General features: G+C 43.0%; 1 protein-coding gene across 1 annotated transcript in view; it reads left to right on the top strand.

The window, feature by feature from the left end:
* Positions 1-25,830, top strand: part of nat9 (N-acetyltransferase 9) — a 31,955-nt gene extending 6,125 nt beyond the window's left edge. Inside the window, exons 3-6 of the mRNA XM_072242290.1 lie at positions 6,863-7,003; positions 14,113-14,172; positions 16,105-16,199; positions 24,528-25,830. Of these exons, the coding sequence (XP_072098391.1) occupies positions 6,863-7,003; positions 14,113-14,172; positions 16,105-16,199; positions 24,528-24,683 (452 nt within the window). The 3' untranslated portion in view covers positions 24,684-25,830. The remainder of the gene's footprint in view (positions 1-6,862; positions 7,004-14,112; positions 14,173-16,104; positions 16,200-24,527) is intronic.
* The last annotated feature ends 1,812 nt before the right edge of the window (positions 25,831-27,642 follow it).

Below are 27,642 nucleotides of genomic sequence, written 5' to 3'. Positions count from 1 at the left end.
TCCAAGTCCCGTAAACAAAATTTTAAGTATCGAATATTAATTGCCCAATAATAAAATCTAAGATTCGGGACCGCTAACCCCCCACCCACCTCTTTTTTAGATTTCTGTAAATGCCTTTTACCTAGCGTAGAGTTTTTGTTCTGCCATATATATGAAGAAGTTTTTGAATCAACATTATCAAAAAAAAGATTTTGGAATAAAAATTGGTACCAATTGAAATACATATAAAAATTTAGGCAAAATAATCATCTTGATAGCATTGATCTGACCGATCAGAGACAAAGACATTGGTGACCAATTTAACCTCTTCAGGTCGTCGGACGATTGCATTTCTTACTTTAATGGCTAGAAGATCCATTTTGCTGAATTGGAAAGAGATTAATCCTTCTACCACATTTCAGTGGTTGGTAAGTTGATGGAGAAGATCCTGAGAGGCAGGATTTATGAACATTTGGAGAGGTATAATAGTCAGCATGGCTTTGTCAAAGGCAGGTTATGCCTTACGAGCCTGATTAAGGATGTGACTAAACACATTGATGAAGGTAGAGCAGTAGATGTAGTGTATATGGATTTCAGCAAGGCATTTGATAAGGTACCCCATGCAAGGCTTATTGAGAAAGTAAGGAGGCATGGGATTCAAGGGGAAATTGCTTTGTGGATCCAGAACTGGCTTGCCCACAGAAGGCAAAGGGTGGTTGTAGACAGGTCATATTCTGCATGGAGGTCGGTGACGAGTGGTGTGCCTCAGGGATTTGTTCTGGGACTTCTATTCTTAGTGATTTTTATAAAAGACCTGGATGAAGAAGTGGAGCAATGGGTTAGTAAATTTGCTGGTGACACAAAGGTTGGAGGTGTTGTGGATAGTATGGAGGGCTGTCAGAGGTTACAGCGGGACATGATAGGATGCAAAACTGGGCTAAGAAGTGGCAGATGGAGTTCAACCCAGATAAGTGTGAGGTGGTTCATTTTGGTGGGTCAAATATGATGTCAGAATATAGTATTAATGGTAAGACTCTTGGCAGTGTGGAGGATCAGAGGGATCTTGGGGTCCGAGTCCATAGGACACTCAAAGCTGCAACACAGGTTGCACAGGTTAACAAAGCATACGGTGCATTGGGATTGAGTTTAGGAGCCGAGAGGTAATGTTGCAGCTATATAGGACCCTGGTCAGACCCCACTTGGAGTACTGTGCTCAGATCTGGTCGCCTCGCTACAAGAAGGATGTGGAAACCATAGAAAGGGTGCAGAGGAGATTTACTAGGATGTTGCCTGGATTGGGGAGCATGCCTTAAGAGAATAGGTTAAGTGAACACGGCCTTTTTTTCCTTGGAGTAACGGAGGATGAGAGGTGACCTGATAGAGGTGTATAAGATGATGAAAGGCATTGATCGTGTGGATAGTCAGAGGCTTTTTCCCAGGGCTGAAATGGCTAGCACAAGAGGGCACAGTTTTAAGGTGCTTAGAAGAAGGTACAGAGGAGATGTCGGGGGCAAGTTTTTTTTACACAGAGAGTGGTGAGTGCGTGGAATAGGCTGCCAGCGACGGTCGTGGAGGCCGATACAATAGGGTCTTTTATGAGACTCCTGGAAAGGTATATGGAGCTCAGAAAAATAGAGTGCTATGGGTAACCCTAGGGTAATTTCTCAGGTAAGGACGTTTGGCACAGTTTTGTGGGCCAAAGGGCCTATATTGTGTTGTAGGTTTTCTATGTTTCTAACCAAGGTCCCCAACTAATCTAGTCTCATTTGCCTGCCTGTATTGTGCTGTCAGTTTTTCTATGTTTTCTAATTACATTATACAATGGAAAATTTCATTTTTGCTGTCAAATTAAAAATTCAGGTTAGGCTTGTTGTAATTAGCCACGAGTTAATAATTTGGTCAATAAAATGCCCAGGAAAAGAATGGGTAGCCAGTTTTTGAGAGAAGGTGCAGGAGAAAGACACAGGAAAGGCATGGACAATGATGATAGTGGAAGAACATGGTAAAATGCTTACAGAGCCAAATTTGGATAGACAGATACCAATGTGAGAAAATCCTAGTGCAGATTTAGTCTCATAGAGAACATGCAGATAACTTTCAGTTCGCCAACTAGCACATGACATTGGAGAAAGTTCTGTGCCTTTTTCCTTGGATGTTACATAGGTATTTTGTTTCTTATTTGGACTGGGTGTTTTTTTTTCAGCGCAGAACTGTTTTGGTACTGTGAGAACAAATGAAGAAAACTGGATTGATTATGCAACAATGAGCTCCAACGACTATGTGCGTGATATAGACTGATATATAAGTGATGGGTCCTTCTCTTTATTTGGTTTTTTATGGTTTGAAATATTTTGTCAATACAATTTCAATCTGAAGTTTATGCAGGTCTGAGCTAAATTATTGCTTCCTGACGAACAGTAAGTCTGCATGAACAAGAGAAAATCTGCAGATGCTGGAAATCAGAGCAACACACACAAAATGCTGGAAGAACTCAACAGGCCAGGCAGCATTAATGGGAAAAAACACAGTCGATGTTTTGGGCCAAAACCCTTCAGCAGGACTGGAGAAAAACGCTGAGTAGATTTGAAAGGTGGGGGGAGGGGAGAGAAACGCCAGGCAATAGGTGAAAATTGGAGGGAGAGGGATGAAGCAAAGAGCTGGGTGGTTTGACTCTAGGGATCTCCCATCCACCGCCACCAATCTCATAGTTCCCGTACCCCACACCTCCGCTTCTACCTCCTACCAAAATCCACAAACCCGCTTGTCCAGGTAGACCCATTGTTTCAGCTTGTTCCTGTCCCACTGAACTCATATCTGCATACCTCAACTCTGTTTTATCCCCCTGGTTTAGTCCCTTCCTACCTACGTCCGTGATACCTCACGCACTCTTGATTTTTTTCAAGTATTTCAGGTTCCCTGGCCCCCATCATCTTATTTTCACTGTGGATGTCCAGTACCTCTACACCTCCATCCCTCACTGGGAAGGCCTCAAAGCTCTCCATTTCTTTCTGGACACCAGACCCAACCAATTCCCCTCCAGAACCACTCTCCTCCACCTAGCAGAACTTGTCCTTACTCTAAATAATTTCTCCTTTGGCCCCTCCAATTTCCTTCAAACAAAAGGGGTAGCCATAGGTCACAGCTATGCCTGCCTGTTTGTCGGCTATGTGGAACAGTCTATGTTTCAAGCCTGTATTTGGTGACCTTCCCGCACTTTTCCTACGCAACATCGACAATTGCATTGGTGCTGTTTTCTGTAACCATGCTGAGCTCGTCAATTTCATCCACTTTGCCTCCAACTTCCACCATGCCTGGTCCACTTCCCTTCCCTTTCTCAATCTTACTGTCTCTATCTCCAGAGACAGCTTATCCACTGATGTCTATTGTAAACCAACGGACTCTCACAGCTACCTGGACTATGCTTCGTTCCACCCTGCTACTTGTAAAAACGCCATTCCGTTCTCTAAATTCCTCCGTCTCCTCCGCATCTGCTCTCAGGATGAGGCTTTTCATTCTAGAACGAAGGAGATGTCCTCCTTTTTCAAAGATACTTCCCTTCCTCCACCATCAACACTGCCCTCAACCGCAACTCTTCCATTTCACGCACTCTGCTGTTATCCCCATTGTCCCACCACCCTGCCAGGATAGGGTTCCTCTTGTCCTCACTACCACCCAACTAGCCTCCGCGTCCAGCACATAATTCTCCAAAACTTCTGCCACCTCCAACTGGATCTCCCCACCAGACACGTCTTTCCCTCGCCCCCCCCCACTTTCTGCTTTCTGCAGGCATCGCTCCCTACGAGACTCCCTTGTCCATTCATCCTTCCTGGCACTTATTCTTGCAAGCGGAACAAGTCGTACACCTGCCCCTACACCTCATTCCTCACTGCCATTCAGGGCCCCAAACAGGCCTTCCAGGTGAGGTCCCCTGTGAATCTCTTGGGTCATATACTGTGTTTGGTGCTCCCATTGTGGCCTCTTGTATGTCAGTGAGACTCAACGTAGATAAGGAGATAGCTTCGCTGAGCATTTGTGTTACGTCTGCCAGAACAAGCGGGATTCCCAGTGGCCACCCATTTTAATTCCACTTCCCATTCCCATTCGGTATGTCCATCCACGGCCTCCTCCACTGTTGTGATGAGGCCACACTTAGGTTGGAGGAACAACACTTTATATTCCGTTTGGGTAGCCTCCAACTTGATGGCCTGAACATCGATTTCTCAAACTTCCAGTAATGCCTCCTCCCCCTTCACCATTTCCCATCCCCTTGTTCCTCTCTCATTGTCCACCCATCGCCTCCCTCTGGTGCTCTCCCCCCCCCCCACCCCTGTTCTTTCTTCCATGGCCTTCTGTCCCTTTCACCAATCAACTTCCCAGCTCTCTGCTTCATCCCTCCCCACCCCCTAAGTTTCACCGATCACCTGGTGTTTCTCTCTCCCCTCCCCCACCTTTTAAATCTACTCCTCAGCTTTTCTTCTCCTGTCCTGCTGAAGGGTTTCATTCCAAAATGTCGACTGTGGCTTTTTTCCAGGGTGCACCTGGACCTAAATCCTATCTGAAGGCAGAATTGTCTTGGGTGGGAGAAGCTATATAATCGCTATTGGCATTTCCTGATATTTAGTCAGGACCAACCACCTCATACACCCCAATGAAGTAGAAGGCCATATTAACAACGGCAAAGAAATGCACAAGAAAATTAAGGAAATGACTGGAATTAAGAAAACCTCCTCTATGGGATGCGTAAGATCAGCAGACGGATCCATACTAACAGATCCAGATAAAGTATCTGAGAAGTGGATTCAGTATATAGAGCAGCTGTTTGAAGATACAGTAATAGAGGGGAACCCCCAGATATTAAACACCCTAATTCTGGCCCACCTGTTACCAAAGAAGAAATAACTAAAACAATGAAAAGCATGAAACATGGTAAAGCCACTGGACCTGATGAAATTTCAGTGGAAATGATACGAGCCCTAGAAGATCTGGACATAGATATTCTTTTTGAACTGTTTAATGGCATATGTGAGACTGGTGTATTGCCTGACGTTCTCTTGAAATCAGTATTTATAACTCTACCAAACATTCCTGGAACTATTGGCTGCGAAAATTATAGAACAATCAATCTTATGAGTCACATAATAAAGATTTTGTTGAGAATTGTTCTGAGTTGAATTAAAAACAAGTTAAGACCAGAAACTTCTAAACTGCAATATGGATTTATTGAGGATAGAGGAACTAATAATGCAATTTTCATACGACAAATGCTTTCAGAAAGGGCAACTGAATATCATAATGGTGTCTTTTTATGTTTTATTGATTTCACTAAAGCATTTGACGTAATGTAACATGAAAAATTATTTCAAATTCTCGCTGAATTAAACATTGATGGAAGGGACCAACAACTGCTTCAAACTTTATATTGGAACCAAACGGCGGCGGTAAAAGTTGATAATACAAGCAGTTGGACTAAAATTCAAAGAGGAGTTAGGCAGGGATGCGTTGCCTCACTGGATTTATTTAATATATATAGTGAAATGATTCTCAGAGAAATAGGAGGCCTAGATGGGATAAAAACTGGAGGTGTTAACATCAACAATATAAGATACGCAGACGATACCACCCTAATAGCAAGTGCTGCAGACGACCTACAAATCCTCCTAGACAAAGTAGTACAAACAAGTGCAGATTTTGGTCTAACCATCAACTGTAAAAAAACCAAATGTATGGTAATATCAAAACAGCAGGATACTCCCAACTGCCAATTATACATCGGTAACCAAGAGATTGAACAAAAGACCAGCTTTAATTACCTTGGTAGCTTTATATCACAAGATGCTAGAAGTAAAGTACAAACGTTGTAGAAATAAAAAGAAGAATTGCCATTGCCAAAGCCAGCTTCCAAAAAATGAAACCCAGTTTTACCAACGGACACATTTCTATGACGAGGCTTAGGCTACTGAAATGTTACATCTGGTCAATCGTGTTGTATGCTTCCGAAACATAGACGATAACACCAGAACTCCAAAGAAACTTAGAAGCAACAGAAATGTGGTTTCTCAGAAGAATGCCGAAAATATCATATATAGTGTAACTAATGAGACAGTACTCCAACATGCCCATACAAAAAAAAACTTCAATGAGAACATGAAATGAGAGGAAACTTAAATTCCTGGGCCATGTCATCAGAAAGGGAGAAAACGAATGCCTTACATTACAAGGCCGTATGCCTGGGAAACGCGGAAGAGGAAGGCAAAGAAGAAAATGTATGGACACTGTGAAAGAACTAACAGATCTAAGTGTGTGAGATATCATTGGTGCTGCGAAGGATCGTTCGATGTGAAGAGCCATGATCGCCCAAGCGTGTAACGCGCAAGGCACATGAAGAAGAAGAAGCTGCCTGGCCTGCTGAGTTCCTCTAGCATTTTGCGTGTGTTGTTCAGTAAATTTGCATCAGTGTCTATCAGGATTCATACAGGTAATTGTCTTAGTTTCCCTTAGAAGAAAAATTCAAACTTTTATGTTTTGTGGTTACCTGAATTATATCCATTCTAGGCCTGTTTATTTATTGGAAATGGCCTTTTCATTATTATTCCACATGCATTGCAGTTATGTTGCTGTTAGTTTGTACTCGCAGTAAAGGCTAACTCATTACAAGCTTATGGTGAAAGGATTGCACATAGGTTAAAACCTGCGGACTATTTTGTGCAATTCAGTACTTACTGATTTAAAATATGGTCTTCAAGCCCTTATTGCTCCACTTTTATATAATATTATCACCAATCTGGTACAATAAACTAATTTTATAAGTGTGAATGAACAATGTAGTATGGTTACAGCTATATCTGAGATATCCGAACTAATGTTCTTTATTTGTTTCTAACAGAATGTACCTTCATAGTCTTAGACAAGGTGAGGTGGACGAGTGGTTTATACACAGAAGAAGACTGTATGGTGGGAGATGTGAATCTGTTCCTTACGGATCCTGAAGATCCCACCATGGCAGAAATTGAAATCATGATTGCAGGTAGGCTACCAGTTAAAGCAATGCCACTAAGGTTTCAGTAAAATAGGGAATAATTACATTTGGACATAATCTACTGTGACTATTGATTTTACTGATATTTCCACTTCACGTTGTCTCCATTTTGTACTGAAAGTTGCTGAAAGTGAGAGCTGAAAATCAGAGGAAGGCTGGCAAGTCTTTGAGTTATTTTCTTTAACCAATCAGATGGATGGACTGAGGAAGTATAAATTAGAGAAGGTGGTTTGCATGCCAACTAAGATACTCAGAAGGCAAGAGAATAAAACAAAGATTACACTTAAGAGAGTGAGAGGAAGATTAAATGAAAGTAATTTTACTTCATGCATTGGCCATAAGAAAATGAGACAGCACTTGCGGTTATTACTTTTCAACACTGCAGAGTTTCATTCACAGTAATTAACAATTAGCAGATAGTGAGTAGAACCTCTGACAGCTAATCCATTTCAATTAATCTAGCATTGTCATCCATCAGGGTTCCATCTTTACTGCAAGGGAAAAGGGTGTCAGTGAATCTGCCAATAACTTTTCATGATGTGATTAATAAGGTTGAATAGTTAGAAGTGTTTTCTTGGAAGAAGAGAAGCTGCTGTGTGAGGATAAGATGAATCCTCACTTGGGAGTTTATCTCTTTTCAATATTTTTATTGATTTGATTTCTATATATATATATATATACGAGTACAGAGTTCAAGAGATTACATATTATAAAACAAAATATAATAATACCAAATATAGTATATTAAATCACATTAATGAACTCCTTACTCTATATTTGTATGGATTAGATTAGTTCGTATATTGGAATTTAAACAATTTTATTAAGAAACTCGGGAGTTTATAAATGCTGGATAAGTCTACATTGGTGGAGATTGTTGACAGATGAATGCGTATTTAATATGGCAGTCTATAAGATTTGAAATTGCATCCAATAATCTTGACATCTCAAAATGCTGCATATTTCTTCCTATTCCCCTTTTGAAGTTCTTCAGTGCAGTTTGAGAAATGGAGTCAAGGTTCTTCTTTGTTTCCATTTCATCCAGTTGTAGAACAATGGTCAAAGCAACATCTACCTTCAGCCATCAAGCATCTTTCAGACTAGCTTTATAAAGTACAGAGTAACTGCTGAATCGTTCTCAAACATACAGTAGCAAACTAGCTAACATCATGTTCAAACATTTCTTTCTGAATTCATCCACAAGATCTGCAGCAAACGATTCTGGATGGCCCCTTCCTTCGGGTGAGGGCCGGCTTGGGGTGGGTGGAGAGTGCGGAGGGCTGTATCAAGTAGACTAAGTGGCAATAGGATAATGTCTTTGAAACTTTTCTGGGTACAGTTATTGTCATGTTCATTTGCTCTTCAGTTGCCCTGAGAGAAATGTGGCAGTTTTAAGTTTGTGCTTTACAGTCTGTGTCATACATGTTAGTTATCTTGGTATACTGTAATCTGTGTTTTAGACATGGTATTTGAAACAGTGTACTATATTCTTTGTGTTACACATTGTGATTTGTATACAGTGGATTCCAGTTAATTGGGACACATCAGGACCAATACATTTTGCTCCAATTAAGCAGCTGTCCCTACTAGCCAAAGTTTCATGGAAATAGTTAAAAAGGTATAAAAAAGACAAACTGCTGTTTAACTAAGTAACAAATAATGTATTTAAATGAAATACAGAAGAAAGAAAGAGGATGTGCTGGAGCTTTTGGAAAGCATCAAGTTGGATAAGTCACCGGGGCTGGATGAGATGTACCCCAGGCTACTGTGGGAAGCGAGGGAGGAGATTGCTGAGCCTCTGGCAATGATCTTTGTATCATCAGTGGGGATGGGAGAGGTTCTGGAGGATTGGAGGGTTGCAGATGTTCCTTTATTCAAGAAAGGGAGTAGAGGTAGCCCAGGAAATTATAGACATTACTTCAGTGGTTGGTAAGTTGATGGAGAAGATCCTGAGAGGCAGGATTTATGAACATTTGGAGAGGTATAATATGATTTTGGGAGCTGAATGTCCAAGGATACACAGTGTATTGGAAGGATAGGAAGGTAGGCAGAGGGGGAGGCGTGGCTTTATTGGTAAGAAATGATATTAAATCATTAGAAAGAGGTGATATAGGATCGGAAGGTGCAGAACCTTTATGGGTTGAGCTAAGAAATCGCAGGGGTAAAAGGACCCTGATGGCAGTTATGTACAGGCCTCCAAACAGCTGCAGTGATGTGGACTACAAGTTACAACAGAAAATAGAAGGGCAGTGTTATGATAATTGTGGGGGATTTTAACATGCGAGTAGATTGGGAGAATCAGGTCGGCACTGGATCTCAAGAGAGAGAATTTGTAGAATGTCTGCGAGATAGCTGTTTAGAGCTGCTTATTGTTGAGCCTACTAGGGGATCGGCTGTACTGGATTGGGTATTGTGTAATGAACCGGAGGTGATTAGAGAGATTGAGGTGAAGGAACCCTTAGGAGGCAGTGATCATAACATGATTGAGTTCACTGTAAAATTTGAAAAAGAGAAGCCGAAATCTGATGTGTTGGTATTTCAGTGGAGTAAAGGAAATTATAGTGGCATGATAGAGGAACCGGCCAAAGTTGACTGGAAAGGGACATTGGCGGGAAGGACGGCAAAGCAGCAGTGGCTGGAGTTTATGCAAGAAGTGAGGAAGGTGCAAGACAGGTATATTCCAAAAAAGAAGAAATTTTCGAATGGAAAAAGGATGCAACCGTGGCTGACAAGAGAAGTCAAAGCCAAAGTTAAAGCAAAGGAGAGAGCATACAAGGAAGCAAAAATTAGTGGGAAGACAGCGGATTGGGAAGTTTTTAAAAGCTTACAAAAGGAAACTAAGAAGGTCATTAAGAGGGAAAAGATTAACTATGAAAGGAAGCTAGCAAATAAAATCAAGGAGGATACTAAAAACTTTTTCAAGTATATAAAGAGTAAAAGACAGGTGAGAGTAGGTATAGGACCGATAGAAAATGATGCTGGAGAAATTGTAATGGGAGATGGCGGAGAAACTGAACGAGTACTTTGCATCTGTCCTCACTGAGGAAGACATCAGCAGTATACCGGACACTCAAGGGTGGCAGGGAAGAGAAGTGTGCGCAGTCACAATTACGACAGAGAAAGTACTCAGGAAGCTGAATAGTCTAAAGGTAGATAAATCTCCCGGACCAGATGGAATGCACCTTCGTGTTCTGAAGGAAGTAGCTATGGAGATTCTGGAGGCGTTAGCGATGATCTTTCAAAAGTCGATAGATTCTGGCATGGTTCCGGAGGACTGGAAGATTGCAAATGTCACTCCGCTATTTAAGAAGGGGGCAAGCAAGCAAAAAGGAAATTATAGACCCGTTAGCTTGACATCGGTGATTGGGAAGTTGTTGGAGTCGATTGTCAAGGATGAGGTTATAGAGTACCTGGAGGCATATGACAAGATAGGCAGAACTCAGCATGGATTCCTTAAAGGAAAATCCTGCCTGACAAACCTGTTACAATTTTTTGAGGAAATTACAAGTAGGCTAGACAAGGGAGATGCAGTGGATGTTGTATATTTGGATTTTCAGAAGGCCTTTGACAAGGTGCCACACATGAGGCTACTTAACAAGATAAAAGCCCATGGAATTACGGGAAAGTTACATACGTGGATAGAGCATTGGCTGATTGGCAGGAAACAGAGAGTGGAGGGGATCCTATTCTGGTTGGCTGCTGGTTACCAGTGGTGTTCCACAGGGGTCCGTGTTGGGGCCGCTTCTTTTTACATTGTACGTCAATGATTTGGATTTTGGAATAGATAACTTTGTGGCTAAGTTTGCTGACGATATGAAGATAGGTGGAGGGGCCGGTAGTGCTGAGGAAACGGAGAGTCTGCAGAGAGACTTGGATAGATTGGAAGAATAGGCAAAGAAGTGGCAAATGAAATGCAATGTTGGAAAGTGTATGGTTATGCACTTTGGCAGAAGAAATAAACGGGCAGACTATTATTTAAATTGGGAGAGAATTCATAGTTTTGAGATGCAACGGGACTTGGGAGTCCTCGTACAGGATACCCTTAAGGTTAACCTCCAGGTTGAGTCGGTGGTGAAGAAGGCGAATGCAATGTTGGCATTCATTTCTAGAGGGATGGAAGGAGCAGGGATGTGATGTTGAGGCTGTATAAGGCACTGGTGAGACCTCATTTGGAGTACTGTGGGCAGTTTTGTTCTCCTTATTTCAGAAAGGATGTACTGATGTTGGAGAGGGTACAGAGAAGATTCACTAGGATGATTCCGGGAATGAGAGGGTTAACATATGAGGAACGCTTGTCCGCTCTTGGACTATATTCCTTGGAGTTTAGAAGAATGAGGGGAGACCTTATAGAAACTTTTCGAATATTGAAAGGCATGGACAGAGTGGATGTGTCAACGTTGTTTCCCATAATGGGGGAGTCTAGTACGAGAGGACGTGACTTAAGGATTGAAGGGCGCCCATTCAGAACAGAATTGTGAAGAAATTTTTTTAGAGGGTGGTGAATCTATGGAATTTGTTGCCATGGCGGCAGTGGAGGCCAAGTCATTGGGTGTATTTAAGGCAGAGATTGATAGGTATCTGAGTAGCCAGGGCATCAAAGGTTATGGTGAGAAGGCCGGGGAGTGGGACTAAATGGGAGAATGGATCAGCTCTTGATAAAATGGCAGAGCAGACTCGATGGGCCGAATGGCCGAGTTCTGCTCCTTTGTCTTACTGTCTTATGGATTAAGAATAGTCAGCATGACTTTGTCAACGGCAGGTCGTGCCTTACGAGCCTGATAGAATTTTTTGAGGATGTGCCTAAACACATTGATGATGGAAGAGCAGTAAATGTAGTGTATATGGATTTCAGCAAGGCATTTGATAAGGTACCCCTTGCCAGGCTTATTGAGAAAGTAAGGAGACATGGGATCCAAGGGGACATTGCTTTGTGGATCCAGAACTGGCTTGCCCACAGAAGGCAAAGAGTGGTTGTAGACAGGTCATATTCTGCATGGAGGTCGGTGACCAGTGGTGTTTCTCAGGAGCCCAAGCATGGGAGGATGAACCCTGGGTGCCCTCCCAAGACTATGGTCAACATGCTCCTGAAGACAGCGGCACGGCTAATGTAGATGAACTGAAGACACTGCTGAGGGAGAAGTGGAGAGTCCGTCATCGTGCCCGACGCTGGCCCCCTGGGCCTGAGTCGACGTAGTAGTTGGTGTAGTAGTAATAGTAGCCTCAGGGATCTGTTCTGGTACCTTACTCTTCGTGATTTTTATAAATGACCTGGATGAGAAAGTGGAGGGATGGGTTAGTAAGCTTGCTGATGACATGCTCCCCAATCCGTGCACATCCTTGTAAATCTCCTCTGCACCCTTTAGCTTCCACATCCTTTCTGTAGCGAGGTGACCAGAACTGAGCACAGTACTCCAAGTGGGGTCTGACCAAGGTCCTATATAGCTGCAACATTACCTCTCGGCTCCTAAATTCAATTCCATGACTAATGAAGGCTAATACACCATATGCCTTCTTAACCACAGCGTCAACCTGCACAGCTGCTTTGAGCGTCCTATGGACTCGGACCCCAAGTTGTGAAGGTTGGAGGTGTTGTGGATAGTGTGGAGGGCTGTCAGAGGTTACAGTGGGACATTGATAGGATGCAAAACTTTGCTGAGAAGTGGCAGATGGAGTTCAACACAGGTAAGTGTGAAGTGGATCATTTTGGGAGGTCAAATATGATGGCAGAATATAACATTAATGGTAAGACTCTTGGCAGTGTGGAGGATCAGAGGGATCTTGGGGTCCGAGTCCATAGGACGCTCAAAGCACCTGCGCAGGTTGATGCTGTGGTTAAGAAGGCATACGGTATATTGGCCTTCATTAGTCGTGGAATTGAATTTAGGAGCCGAGAGGTAATGTTGCAGCTATATAGGACCTTGGTCAGACCCCACTTGGAGTACTGTGCTCAGTTCTGGTCACCTCACTATAGAAAGGATGTGGAAGCTGCAGGGCGCAGAGGAGATTTACAAGGATGTTGCTCAGATTGGGGAGCATGCCTTATGAAAACAGGTTGAGTGAACTCAGCCTTTTCTCCCTGGAGCTATGGAGGATGGGAGATCCTCCTGATAGAGTTGTATAAGATGATGAGAGGCATCGATCGTGTGGACAGTCAGAGGCTTTTTCCCAGGGCCGAAGTGGTTGCTACAAGAGGACACAGGTTTAGAGTGCTAGTGAGTAGGTACAGAGGAGATATCAGGGGTACATTTTTACTCCGAGAGTGGTGAGTGGGCTGCCGGCAACAGTGGTGGAGACAGATACAATAGGGTCTTTTAAGAGACTTTTGGATAGGTACATGGAGCTTAGAAAAATAGAGGGCTGTGGGGAAGTCTAGTAATTTCTAAGGTAGGGACATGTTTGTGGGCTGAAGGGCCTGTATTATGCTGTAGGTTTTCTATGTTTCTATGTTTAAATTAGAACACTACAAATACTCTTACAGTGCTCTAAAACTATTATTTCCTAATAGTTATTGATGGAGGAATTCATCCAGAATACACTGGCGTGTTATTTTGATTGACTGTAAACGAACAACGTCATCAGATAATGGACTGCCTTCATACAATGCTTTTGATGATTGCACCCTCCAAATCTTCATTTTCACTGAACATTCAAAATTATTGTTGATACCTTCAAATTCTTCGTTATAGTGCAATCATTTGATTTTCATTCCTAGCCATTTCTGGCATCTCTGAGCCTGAATGCTTGAAACCACAGTGAGCAAAACAGCTCTGAATTGTCTTACTGCTTATTTCTCACCAACCATAAGTGACAAAAATCACTGCTTTTTGAACAGAAAACACACACAACTGAAGCTATTTAAAACCTGTTCACTCTATGCATAGTGTAATGTCTAACAGCCACAAAATTGTATGCAACTGACTCTAGTTAGGAACTGTTCAGCAAGTCTGTTCCAATTAAACGGCATAGTGTCCCAAATAAACAAAGGGAACCCTGGCTATTTTCTTGATTCATTTTTGTTCTGTAGGAGCGTTCCAAACAAATGGATGAACTGATGACCCAGTGAACTGGAATCCACTGTACTATGTTTTTCTTTTTAGAACCTAATTTCAGAGGAAAGGGATTTGGCAAAGAAGTGACACTGATGATGATGTATTATGGTAAGAAATTCAACTCAGTAGTTTTGTGCCCAGACAAAATACCTGATCCTGCTACTGCTTTAAAAATAAATGAACTATTTTTCAGTGAAAGTAAATATAAATGTTGGAACATAAGACTGATGAATTGGTGAAATAGTAAAGTGGTTGGTAAACGTTGAGATGTTCATAGCAAGAACTCTATCCTCAAAACAATAGATGGCAAGAAGAATTATCTTTTGATAAGCTGGAAAATGCATTCATTGCAAAGCTTTTTCTTCTCTTTAATAACTATTAATGGTGACCGTATCCTGCATGGCCTGTGTGTCACTGCAGCACACTTTAAGTCAACTGTTGTAATAAGCCAACAGGTATCCTTTCAATGTTTCTATTTCTTTGTTATCTGCATGACCATTATCAGGACTAGTTCAATCTTTTCATCATCTCCATTTATATGTAATTCTACCCCTGACTCTTTTAGCCTGGAAAATTTCCTGTCAGCTATTTCAGTGCCAAGTGAGCTTCTGAATGTCGGAAACAGAGCAGTTCCTTCTTGCATGTGCTGGTTGCTTGTGTGTGAATAGCAGGTTATGTCCAATCTGAGATTTCTGTTAATTGGTTCACAATCTTCAATGGTGAACTAGACTTAATGCTTACAGTAAAACCAATCCATCCAAATTACCAGTCAACTAATGGTTATATGCTGGATATTTCAATGTAAAATGGAGGTGCACTCGGTCTCAGCAGCCACTCCGGGTCCAATCAAGGGTGTATTTGTTCATCTTGTATAGCTTCTTTATGACCCCAAGTTACTGCTGGATACTAAGAACATTCAAGTACTGCAGGACTGTCCCATCAGCGAGTTGCTCGACAGCAGTGGGGCTGGACTTACTGCATACTGTTGTTGCATTGTCACCTGGACTTGCTGTGTACCATTGGATGGTGCATGATCCAAATGCAAATGATTGTCTTGGACGCATTTATTGTGATTGCAAGACCTTGTTGGACATTCGTAATGTAGATTTTTGCAAGTCTGGCTCATTGACAAAACCAACAGCAGGGGATTTCTATTGCCTTGTTTGTGGCAACGACTAGGCTAGGCCGAGTGGTTAACTGTTGCAGCCAACCAGGAGAGGAGTTGCTGAGGCAGTGTGGGAGAAGGGCACACTAGAATCCACACTTGGGTTAGGGGCTGCTCTCTCCCACCATTGCTGTTCTCCGTGCTGCCTCTGGTATTCACTCTGTGGAAGAACAAGTTGGACTGAGACAACTTACCATCAGTTCTATAGTCATGTCATTCAGGACTTAAAAACATAGAAAACCAGCACAGTACAGGCCCTCCGTCCCACAAAGCTATGCCAACATGTACTTACTTCAGAAATAACCTAGGGTTACCCATAGCCTCTATTTTTCTAAGCTCCATGTACCTATCCAGGAGTCTCTTAAAAGACTCTATCGTATCCGCCTCCACCACCGTCACCGGCAGCCCATTCCACGCACTCACCACCCTCTGCGTAAAAACTCACCCCTAACATCTCCGCTGTACCTACTTCCAAGCACCTTAAAACTGTGCCCTCTCGTGCTAGCCATTTCAGCCCTGGGAAAAAGCCTCTGACTATCCACACGATCAATACTTCTCATCATCTTATACACCTCTATCAGGTCACCTCTCATCCTCCGTTGCTCCAAGGAGAAAAGGCCGAGTTCACTCAACCTGTTCTCGTAAGGCAACCCTTTGTGAACCCTTTGCAACCATCTAGTTCTCTGCAGCAGTGCCTCACAAACTTGGGCTATATTTTTTTTCTTTGTGACATTTTTCTGAAATTGCAACCACATATGCTTTCAATGTTATGTGCTGTGTACTGTTGCTGTTGTACCTTGGCCCTGGAGGAAAGCTGTTCCTGTTTGGCTAAATTCACAATAATTGAATTTGAATTACTTTTACTTCCTTTCCAGGTGTGACCAAACTGGGGATAAGAAAATTCCAAGCCAAAATCAATCTGGAAAATATAATCAGCATTGCCATGTTTCAGAACATGCACTTTGAAAAGGTACTAGACATTTCCTGTGGTATCACACCGCACCAAAAGTCCATGCGATGGGGCACACATTCTCCTTTCTCCAGTAGGATCTGTATAAAAATATACAATGCCAAATAGCTCTCTAACATTTCAGTTCAGTTGCATATAACATGGAGTTTTCCAACTCATCATGCTTCCTGGCAAAGTGTAAACCTTTCCTGGCTCTGGCTCAGCACATTTATCTCAGCAATAGACCATTTTATGTGGTGAGTCTTGTCGGTGAGCATTGACAAGTTTTTAGATCATAACACCGCCAGGTTTTGAGATAGCTATAAGCAAGGATTAGTCTGGAGCTGAGGGGAAAGAGCTAAGTTAAGGGAAAACAAATTACAACAGTATTAGGCAGGAGCTGGGGAATTTTGTGGTCACATGGGTGTAGTGGGTTTATTGAGCCAAAATGACCTGTTACTGTGCTGTATCTCTAAATACTATACTAAGTTTACCAGGATGTTGCCTGAATTAGAGAGTACTAGCTCTTTAGGAGAAGTTAGATAAATTTGGATAGTTTTCTCTGAAGCATCAGAGGCTAAGGAGTCACGTGATTGAGTTATAAAATTATAAGAGACATAGTGTGTCAGTGTCTTTTTCTCAGAGCGTGAATGTCAAATACTAGCAGACATAGATTTAAGGTGAGAGAAGTAAAACTTAAAGGAGATTTGCAGGGTGAGCATATAGAGGGTGGTTGTAAGTTGCAACAAGGCATTGACAGGATGCAGAGCTGGGTGAGAAATGGCAGATGAAGGTCAACCTGGAAAAGTGTGAATTAATACATTTTAAAAGTTTGAATTTGAAGGCAGAATACAGGGTTAATGGTTGGATTCTTGACAGTGTGGAGGAACAAAGGGTCTGGGGTCCACATCCATAGATCCCTCAAAGTTCCCTTACTCTTCCTTCAGTTAGTCCTGACGAAGGGTCTCGGCCTGAAACGTCGACTGTACCTCTTCCTAGAGATGCTGCCTGGCCTGCTGCGTTCACCAGCAACTTTGATGTGTGTTCCTCCCTCAAAGTTGTCATGCAGATTGACAGGGTTGTTAAGGCATATGGTGTGTTGGCTTTATTAGTCAGGGGATTGAGTTGAAGGGTCAGAAGGTAATGTTACAGTTCTATAAAAACGCTGGTTAGACCTCAATATTGTGTTCACTTCTGGTCATCTTTGATCAAGGGACGACTGCAGAAGCACGTAGATGTCAGTGAGTTAGACCGGCATGAAGTTTAAAAGGAGATATCTTTACAGAGTGGACACCAGAGTAGAGGGAGACAGAATGGTGGGCTTTGGTTCAACAGGGCTTTAGTGATAACGGGTCGAAGAAAGGTAGGTTACCTGTGAAGAATAGAAGCAGGAAGTATGTCTGTGAGGCCGGTGTTCTGTACTGGGTGTCTGATGTGGGAAGTGAGGGAGACTGCCAGCCTCCCAGAAGGTGTCATCTGCGCCAGGTGCATCGAGCTGCAGCTCCTTAGGAACCGGGTTAGTGAACTGGAGCTGCAGATTAATGACCTTTGTCTGCTCAGGGAAAGTGAGGAGGAGGTAGAGAGGAGCTATAGGCAAGTAGTCACACCGGGGCCTAGGGAGACAGGTAAGTGGATAACAGTCAGGAGAGAGAAAGGCAAGAGGCAGATACTAGAGAGTCTGCCTTAACAATAAGTGCTCCTCTTTGAGTACTATTGGGAGGAAGCTCAGGATGTGCTCAGACCAGTGGTTTGAGGTGTGTCTATTTTAATGCAAGGAGTATTATGAACAAAGAGGATGAGCTTAGAATGTGGATCAGTACTTAGAGTTATGATGTTGTGCCATTGCAGAGACTCGGATGGTTCAGGGGCAGGAATGGCCAAGCTACAGATGTTTCAGAAAGGACAGAGAGGGAGGCAGAAGAGGTGGGGGTGTGGCCCTGTTGATCAGAGATAGTGTCACGGCTGCAGAAAAGGTGGACGACATGGAAGGATTGTCTACGGAGTCTCTGGATGGAAATTAGGAACAGGAAAGGGTCAATAACTCTACTGGGTGTTTTTTATAGACCACCCAATAGTAACAGGGACATACAGGACCAAATAGGGAGACAGATTCTGGAAAGGTGTAATAATAACAGGGTTGTGGTGGGAGATTTTAATTTCTAAAGTATTGATCGGCATCTCCCAAGAGAGAGGGGTTTAGATGGGGTGGAGTTTGTTAGGTGTGTTCAGGAAGGTTTCCTGACACAATATGTGGATAAGCCTACAAGAGGAGAGGCTGTATTTGATCTGGTTAATAGGAAATGAACCTGGTCAGGTGTTAGGTCTCTCAGTGGGAGAGCATTTTGGTGATCACAATTCTATCTCCTTTACCATATTATTGGAGAGGGATAGGAACAGACAAGTTAGGAAGGCGTTTAATTGGAGTAAGGGGAAATATGAAGCTATCAGGCAGGAACTTAGAAGCATAAATTGGGAACAGATGTTCTCAGGGAAATGTATGCGGCAAATGTTCAGGGGATAGTTGCATGGCGTTCCGCATAGGTACGTTCCAATGAGACGGAAAGGATGGTAGGGTACAGGAACTGTGGTGTACAAAGGCTGTTGTAAATCTAGTCATGAAGAAAAGAAAAGCTTATGAAAGGTTCAAAAAACTAGATAATGATAGAGATAGAAACATTGAACACCTACAGCACAATTCAGGCCGTTCAGACCACAAAATTGTGTTGAACATGTCTTTAACTTAGAAATTACCTCCGGTTACCTATAGCCCTCTATTTTTCAGAGCTCCAGGTACGGGTTTTCCCCGCCATCCGAAGGTAGAGCGTTCCTATGAAACCGGAATGTCGTAAAGCGAAGAAGCAATTATATGGGAAAAATTTGTGAGCGTTCGCAGACCCGAAAATAACATACCAAATCATGCCAAATAACACATAAAACCTAAAATAACAGTAACATATAGTAAAAGCAGGAATGATATGATGAATACACAGCCTATATAAAGTAGAAATACTTTTCCACAATAATTGCCTGCACTCTTCTCCGTAGCGAAAATCTCACGCAAGTACTCTCGGCAAAAACACGGTGCAAGCGCTCTCCAGTAACCTTTAAGCTATGAAGCTGCCAAATCATACCAAACAACATGTAAAAATACACAGCCGATATAAAGTAGAAATAATGTATGTACAGTGTAGTATCACTTAACCGGAATTGGGACAGCGCCGAGCACACTGATGGTGGTGTGTTAGGCTGAGTCGTTGGAGGTTGGAGTGGTGCAGTGGCCCCCACCCTCCGGGCAGCGAACCGATACCGATCCGCGAAGCATGCAGGAGTACAGTGGTAGCCGGGACGCATGCAGCACATCTTTAAGAAAAAAGCCGAAATAAACAAGCTAATTAATTAGGTGCCACCCGGCATGTAAATGTTGGCCCAGATCAGAGGCAATGCAATTCTCCGCGGATTGGTATCTGTCCGCGGCCCAGGGTTTGGGGTGGTTGGACACTGGGGTGTCATCTCGTCATCTGTTTCCATGAGGGTAGGCAGGTCATCATCTTCTATGTCTGCCTGCCTCGATGTCGAAGCTCACGGTTTGTCGTCTGATGTGGAAGGCTTGCTTGACTGCTTAGCCTCACACATTTTTAGATCAAAGAGTTCTTTGTAAGCACTCACACCATCCTGCAAATATGCCCTAAACCGACGTACCCTTTCAAAATTGAGGTCGTACTTTATCATTGCAGCGAAAGTCTCACGTAGTTGCCTCACGTTCAGTTCCTGGGCGACTTCACTTTCAGTCTGTTCGCTACTGCATTTGGTTTTGATTGTTTTCCTTTCCTCTTGCAATTGCATCAGCTCTTCATCTATCAGTTCTTGGTCATGAGATGCCAAACCTCTTCAACATCATCTTCGTCAACTTCCACAAGCCAAACTCACTTTGTCCTTACTTTGTTCACCACGATCGAAATGCTTAATTATGTCTAGTTTTACCCTTACGAGCTCTTTCAAGGCTTTTCCGATACCTTAGAACTCATCTTGCAAACAGCTGCTCACAGGCACATGTTTAAGCAATGCTGGCGAGAATGCCGTTCCGAATCCGGGGGAGAGCGGCTGCTCGGGGCGGGTGCTGCCTTTTTTTATCGCGCGCTGCTTTTTTTCGTAACAGTGAGGTTTCGTAAGGTGAACGTTCGAAAAGCGGGGGACACCTGTACCTATCCAGGAGCCTCTTAAAAGACCCTATCGTTTCCGCCTCCACCAGCATCGCCAGCAGCTCATTGCACGCACTCACCACTCTCTGAGTAAAAACTTACCCCTGATATCTCCTCTGTACCTGTTCCCCAGCACCTTAAAACTGTGCCCTCTCGTGCTAGTCATTTCAGCCCTGGGAAAAAGCCTCTGATTCTCCACATGATCAATGCCTCTCATTATCTTATACACCTCTATCAGGTCACCTCTCATCCTCCGTTGCTCCAAGGACAAAAGACCGAGTTCACTCAACCTGTTCTCATAAGAACCGACTGGTGGCGTAGTGGCATCAGCGCTGGACTGCGGGCAGGGCGGAGGTTCGGAAGTTCAAACCCAGCCGGCTCCCCCCCCCCCCCCCCCCCCCCCCCGGCACGCTTTCCATCCATGCGGGGTTAAGAGCTGGTGATCCCTTTGGGAAAAAAAACTCACCGGGCAGAAGGCAATGGAAACCACTGCTGTAACTTGCCTCGTACGCGAATTCCAACTATGTCAGAATGGCGTGGGAGGAAGTCATCCGCTACCCGGAAAAATTCCGGATGCGACCTACATTCTCATAAGGCATGCTCCCCAATCCAGGCAACATCCTTGTAAATCTCCTCTGCACCCTGTCAATGGTTTTCATTCGGCTGTAAGTCATTCCTACTATGACCAAGGTCCTTTTCTGTAGTGAATACTGAAGCAAAGTACTCGTTAAGCACCTCTGCTATCTCCTCTGGTTCCAAACACACTTTTCCACTGTCACACTTGATTGGTCCTATTCTCTCACATCTTACCCTCTTGCTCTTCACATACTTGTAGAATGCCTTGGAGTTTTCCTTAATCCTGTCCGCCAAGGCCTCTGGCTTCTGCCTCTCCTAATTTCTTTCTTAAGCTCCTTCCTGCTAGCCTTATCTTCTAGATCTCTATCATTACCTAGCTTTTTGAACCTTTCATAAGCTCTTCTTCTTGAATAGGAGATTATAAAACTAGCAGGAAGGAGTTTAAGAATGAAATTAGGAGAGGAAGAAGAGGCCATGAGAAGGCCTTGGCAAGCAGGATTAAGGAAAACCCCAAAGAAATCTACAAGTATGTGAAGAGCAAGAGGATAGGACGTGAGAGAATAGGACCAATCAAGTGTGACAGTGGAAAAGTGTGTGTGGAACCAGAGGAGATAGCAGAGATACTTAATGAATACTTTGCTTCACTATTCACTACAGAAAAGGATCTTGGCGATTGTAGGGATGACTTACAGCCAAATGAAAGGATTGAGCATATGGACATTAAGAAAGAAGATGTGTTGGAGCTTTTGGAAAGCATCAAGTTGGATAAGTCACCGGGACTGGACGAGATGTACCCCAGGCTACTGTGGGAAGCGAGGGAGGAGATTGCTGAGCCTCTGGCAATGATCTTTGCATCATTAATGGGGATGGGAGAGGTTCCGGAGGATTGGAGGGTTGCAGATGTTGTTCCATTATTCAAGAAAGGGAGTAGAGATAGCCAAGGAAATTATAGACCAGTGAGTCTTACTACAGTGGTTGATAAGTTGATGGAAAAGATCTTGAGGGGCAGGATTTATGAACATTTGGAGAGGCATAAAATGATTAGGAATAGTCAGCATGGCTTTGTCAAAAAGCCTTATGAGCCTCATTGAATTTTTTGAGGATGTGACGAAACATATTGATGAAGGTAGAGCTGTAGATGTAGTGTATATGGATTTCAGCAAGGTATTTGACAAGGTACCCCATGCAAGGCTTATTGAGAAGTAAGGAGGCATGGTATCCAAAGGGACATTGCTTTGTGGACCCAGAACTGGCTTGCTCACAGAAGACAAAGAGTGGTTGTAGACAGGTCATATTCTGCATGGAGGTTGGTGACCAGTGGTTTGCCTCAGGGATCTGTTCTGGGACCCCTTTCTGTTTGTGATTTTTATAAATGACCTGGATGAGGAAGTGGAGGGATGGGTTAGTAAATTTGCTGATGACACATAGGTGGGGCTGTTGTAGATAGTGTGGGAGGCTGTCAGAGATTACAGCAGGACATCGATAGGATGCAAAACTGGGTGAGAAGTGGCAGATAGAGTTCAACCCAGATAAGTGTGAGGTGGTTTATTTTGCTAGGTTAAATATGATGGCTGAATGGTAAGACTCTTGGTAGTGCGGAGGATCAGAGGGATCTTGGGGTCCGAGTCCATAGGACACTCAAAGCTGCTGCGCAGGTGACTCTGTGGTTAAGAAGGCATACGGTGTATTGGCCTTCATCAACCGTAGGGTTGAGTTTAGGTAATGTTACAGCTATATAGGACCCTGGTTAGACAGCACTTGGGGTACTGTGTTCAGTTCTGGTCACCTCACTACAGGAAGGATGTGGAAACTATAGAAAGTGTGCAGAGGAGATTTACAAGGATGTTGCCTGGATTGGGGAGCATGCCTTATGAGAATAGGTTGAGTGAACTCAGCCTTTTCTCCTTGGAGCAGTGAAAAATGAGAGGTGACCTGATAGAGGTGTATAAGATGATGAGAGGCATTGATTGTATGAGTAGTCAGAGGCTTTTCCCCAGGGCTGAAATGGCTTGCACCAGAGGTCACAGTTTTAAGGTGCTGGGAAGTAGGTACAGGGGTAAGTTTTTTACGCAGAGAGTGGTGAGTGCGTGGAATGGGCTGCTGGCAACAGATGTATAGGCGGATACAATAGGGTCTTTTAAGACACTCCTGGATGGCTAGCTGTAGCTTAGATAAGTAGAGGGCTATGGGTAACCTTCGGTAATTTCTGATTAAGTACATGTTCAGCACAGCAGTGTGGGCTGAAGGGGCTGTATTGTGCTGTAGGTTTTCTATATGTCTACCTCATTACAGGAAGGATGTTGAATACTTAGCTGACCAGAAGGTTTTTCTAATGAAGCTAGGGCTGTTCTCTTTGGAGGAAAAGAGTGGTGACTTGATAGAGGTGTACAAGTTGATAGGAGGCATAGATTGAGTGGATAGCCAGAGACAGTTTTCCCAGGGCAGAAATGATTAATACAAGGGGATCTATTATTAACACAAACACAAGGAAATCTGCAGATGCTGGAATTTCAAGCAACACACATCCTGACGAAGGGTCTCGGCCCGAAACGTCGACTGTACCTCTTCCTATAGATGCTGCCTGGCCTGCTGCGTTCACCAGCAACTTTTATGTGTGTTGCTGGATATATTATTAGAGTGATTGGAGGAAAGTATACAAGGGATGTCAAAGCTGTTCTATAGACAGAGAGTGGTGGGTATGTGGAACACCCTGCCAGGGTGGTGGTAGAGGTAGATATTATAAGAGCATTTAAGAAATTCTTAGATGGGCACATGGATGATAGTAAAATGGAGGGTTATGTGGCAGAGAAGGGTTAGATTGATCTTAGAATAGGTTAAAAGTTTGACACAACATCGTAGGCTGAAGGGCCTGTACTATTCTATTGAATGGCTTCTATATGCTGTAATGTGATGGTCTGTTTTTACAGTGTGATTGGTAACTGCATGAAATGTGCTGCCAGGGGAGGTGGTGGAAGCAGATACAATAACAACATTAAGAGGAATTAAGACAGACAGTTGATGGAGGGACAGGAACATATGAAGGCAGATGTAATTGGAATTGCTGTCAGAACAGACATTGTATGCCAAAGGGCCTCATCCTGTATTGAGATTGGCAGAAGGCATTTGTCTCCATCCACAGGGTAGAGATCAAGACCAGAAACGGTGCCTAATTATTGTTGCCTCAGATCAAGGCACCAGACATTTTACTTCAACACCACCACCACGTAATTTGTTTTGGACTTAGCGATATGATGGATTCTCTAATTCAGCCTGTAACGAATCCCAGTGTAAGTGATGGGATCATGTAGCAGTACATTAGTCTATATCTAACCCATGCTTTAGAGTCTAGAAATTCAATGTTTCCTTTCAGAACTGCATAGAATTGTAGAGAATAATTTAGTGAAACTTTATTATTAAAGTCTGAGAGTATTTTCTTGTTGTTAGGCAAGAAATCCTCCATTAACACAGCAATTAATGAAGCTGTTTTGAATGATTGGCACGGATTGATACTTTTCTGTGCCACTTACACTGTGTTGTGTGGATTCCAACAAGTAACTTTCTTTTTTATTCATAGGTTTCAGTCAGTGACGTCTTCCAGGAAGTGACACTTTGGTTGATCATGGATGACGGCAGGAAAAAGTGGCTTCTCGAACAAATGAATCGGGTGAAGGAGGAGAGGTATAGTGAAACAAAACAGCGGCTGGAAGGAGTGCAAGAGAAAATCCAGTAGTCCTTGTTGAGTAACAAGGACTGAAGACTTAACATTGAGAACTGATAGTTCAGAGATGTCTTTTCAAGAGAATATTCCTTCTCAACCAAAAGGTGTAAGTATGGCTGGAGGAAGTGCAGGGTCTGTGTGCCCTGTATTTTAATATCTATTCATCACAAGGGCCTGCACACTGCTGTAGATGAGGAAAGTCAAGTGATGAGAAAGAGCATTTTTTTTACTACAGCAACTATCACTAACTCTTACCCCAGCAAGAGTCGCCAGGGCATCAAACTGCGGAAGTCGTAGCTTTGATGTCCAGGTTGCAAAATGATGCAGGAGCAGTAGGAGGAAGATTTATAACGTTTCCACCTCCCCTAATCTCTGTACCTGTTCTTCCCTGGTGGAATCCTGATTAAATTATCATATGATCTGCTGGCTGTGGTAGCAAAAGACTGCCAGTGCCCGTGAATTTACTGGCAAATCAGCATCTACTTCCCGGTGATGTATCATCTTGGTTGAATCAGTAGTAGAGCATCAGGTGATAGCACTACAGAATGGACATTATACCTGCTTTCTTTGTGAAGGTTTTGGCAGTAAGTGTGAGCCTGTGAAAACCATGAGCTCCTACAATGTGCAGGCTGGAGCGGGTAATGCAATGCCAGGCTGTTTAATGGTTGTAAGCACACCACACTCCACCCCACGTTGTATTGGATTTGTATTCCTGGATAATAATAGATCCACTTTCTAATTCTGTGAAAGTTTCAGAAGTCATCCAGTGAATCAGCCAACAGCATGACGAGCAGCATATAGGTTAATGTGGGATTAGAATATAAACAAGTATAAGGTGTATCTCCTAGGGCTCCGTGGTAACATAGCGGTTAGTGCGACACTAATACATCTTGGAGCCTCAGAGTTGAGAGTTCTAATCTGGTGCCATCTGTAAGGAGTTTGTACTCTGCATTCTCCCTGTGACCATGTGGGTGTTCTGGTTTTCTTCCACAGTCCCAAGGCATACAGGTTAGTAGGTTAATTGGTCATTTTAAATTGTCCTGTGATTAGGTCAGTGTTAAAAATGTGGGTTCCTGGGTGGCATATCTCGCTGGGCCAAATGGGGCTGTTGCAGGCTGTATCTCCAAATAAAATAAAATAAAACAAAGTAAAAAATAAATACATACTGTACCTGTGTATTTTGTCTATCATTGTATCTGCCCCACTCATTAACTACTTAGAAGTGAATCCCCAACTTGTACGTTGGTTGAAATGTAACACAAAGAGCTGTTTATATTTCCACACATCCGTGCTTGGCCTGCTAAGTTCCTCCAGCTTTTTGTGTGTGTTGCTTGGATTTCCAACACCTGCAGATTTTTTTCTTGTTTATAATTGATTGCACAAGTATTTCACCCTATGTAATATGACCCACCAAATCATCACTGGTGCAGCCAATTGATTTTAGAAGTCACATAATTAGTTAAATGGAGATCAACACGTGTAGTCAAGGTATCTCAATTGATTGTAGTAAAAATATACCTGTGTCTGGAAAGTCCAACTGATGATGAGTCAGCATCCCAGCAAAAACTACACCATGCAGACAAAAGAACACTTTAAGCAACTCCACAAAAAGGTTATTGAAAAGCACAAGTCAAGAGATGGAAACAAGAAAATTTCCAAGTCACAGAATATCCCTTGGAGTATAATTAAGTCAATCATCAAGAAATGGAAAGAATATAGCACAGCTGTAAATCTGCCTAGAGCAGGCCATCCTCAAAAACTGAGTGACCGTGCAAGAAGGGGACTCGTGAAGGAGGCCACCAGGAGACCTATGACAGTTCTGGAGGGATTACAAGCTTCAGTGGCTGAGATGGAAGAGACTGTGCATACAACTGTTGCCTGGGTGCTTCACCAGTCGCAGCTTTTAAGGAAGAGTGGCAGAGAGAAAGCCACTGTTGAAAAAGCCACTATGTTTGGTGTAAGCCAAGCACCGCACCTCATCAATAATACACCATCCCTACTGTGAAGCATGGTGGTGGCTGCATCACGCTGTGGGGATGGTTCACTGCAGCAGGGCCTGGAAGACTTGTGAGGGTAGAGGGTAAAGTGAATGCAGCAAAATACAGGGAAATCCTGGAGGAACACTGATGTAGTCTGCAAGAGAAGTGCAACTTGGGAGAAGATTTGTTTTCCAGCAAGACAATGAACCCCAAGCATAAAGCCAAAGCTACACAGGAATGGCTTAAAAACAACAAAGTTAATGTCCTGGAGTGACCCAAGTCAGAACCAAACCTCAATCCAATGAGAATTTATGGCTGGACTTGAAAAGGGTTGTTCATTTACGATCCCCATGCAATCTGACTGAGCTTGAGCAGTTTTGTAAAGAAAGGGGAAAAAATGCAGTGTCCTGATGTGCAAAGCTGATAGAAATCTATCCACACAGACTCAAGGCTGTAAATGATGTTTAAGGTGCATCTACTAAATACTGACTTGAAGGATTATGCAATCAACTATTTTCTGTTTTATATAATTAACTTAGATCACTTTGTAGAGATTTGATTTCACTTTGACACAAAAGAGTCTTTTTCCGTTGATCAGTGGCAAAAAAAAAACAAATCCACTGATTCAATGTTGTAAAACAATAAAACATGAAACATGAGGGGTGGGGGGGGGTGAATAATTCTTGTACAGGCCATATATCATCCTCTACATCTCTAACTACCCCTCATTCTCCTACACTCCAGGAAATAGAGTCCTAATCTATTGAACCTTTCCTTATAACTCGGGTCCTCATGACCTGGCAACATCCTTGTAAATTTTCTCTGTACTCTTTCAATCTTATTGATATTGTTCCTGTAGGTAAGTGACCAGATCGGTACACAATACTGCAAATTACCTCACCAATGTCTTAATACAACTTCAACATAACATCCCATCTCTTGTACTCAATGCCCTGAGTTATGAAGGCCAAATGCCAAAAGCTCTTTATAAC

The sequence above is a fragment of the Mobula birostris genome, chromosome 24 (genome assembly GCF_030028105.1).
Source record: "Mobula birostris isolate sMobBir1 chromosome 24, sMobBir1.hap1, whole genome shotgun sequence".
NCBI lineage: Eukaryota > Metazoa > Chordata > Chondrichthyes > Myliobatiformes > Myliobatidae > Mobula > Mobula birostris.
Note: the sequence above shows the minus strand (reverse complement) of the source record. Positions and strands in the feature narration are given on the sequence as shown.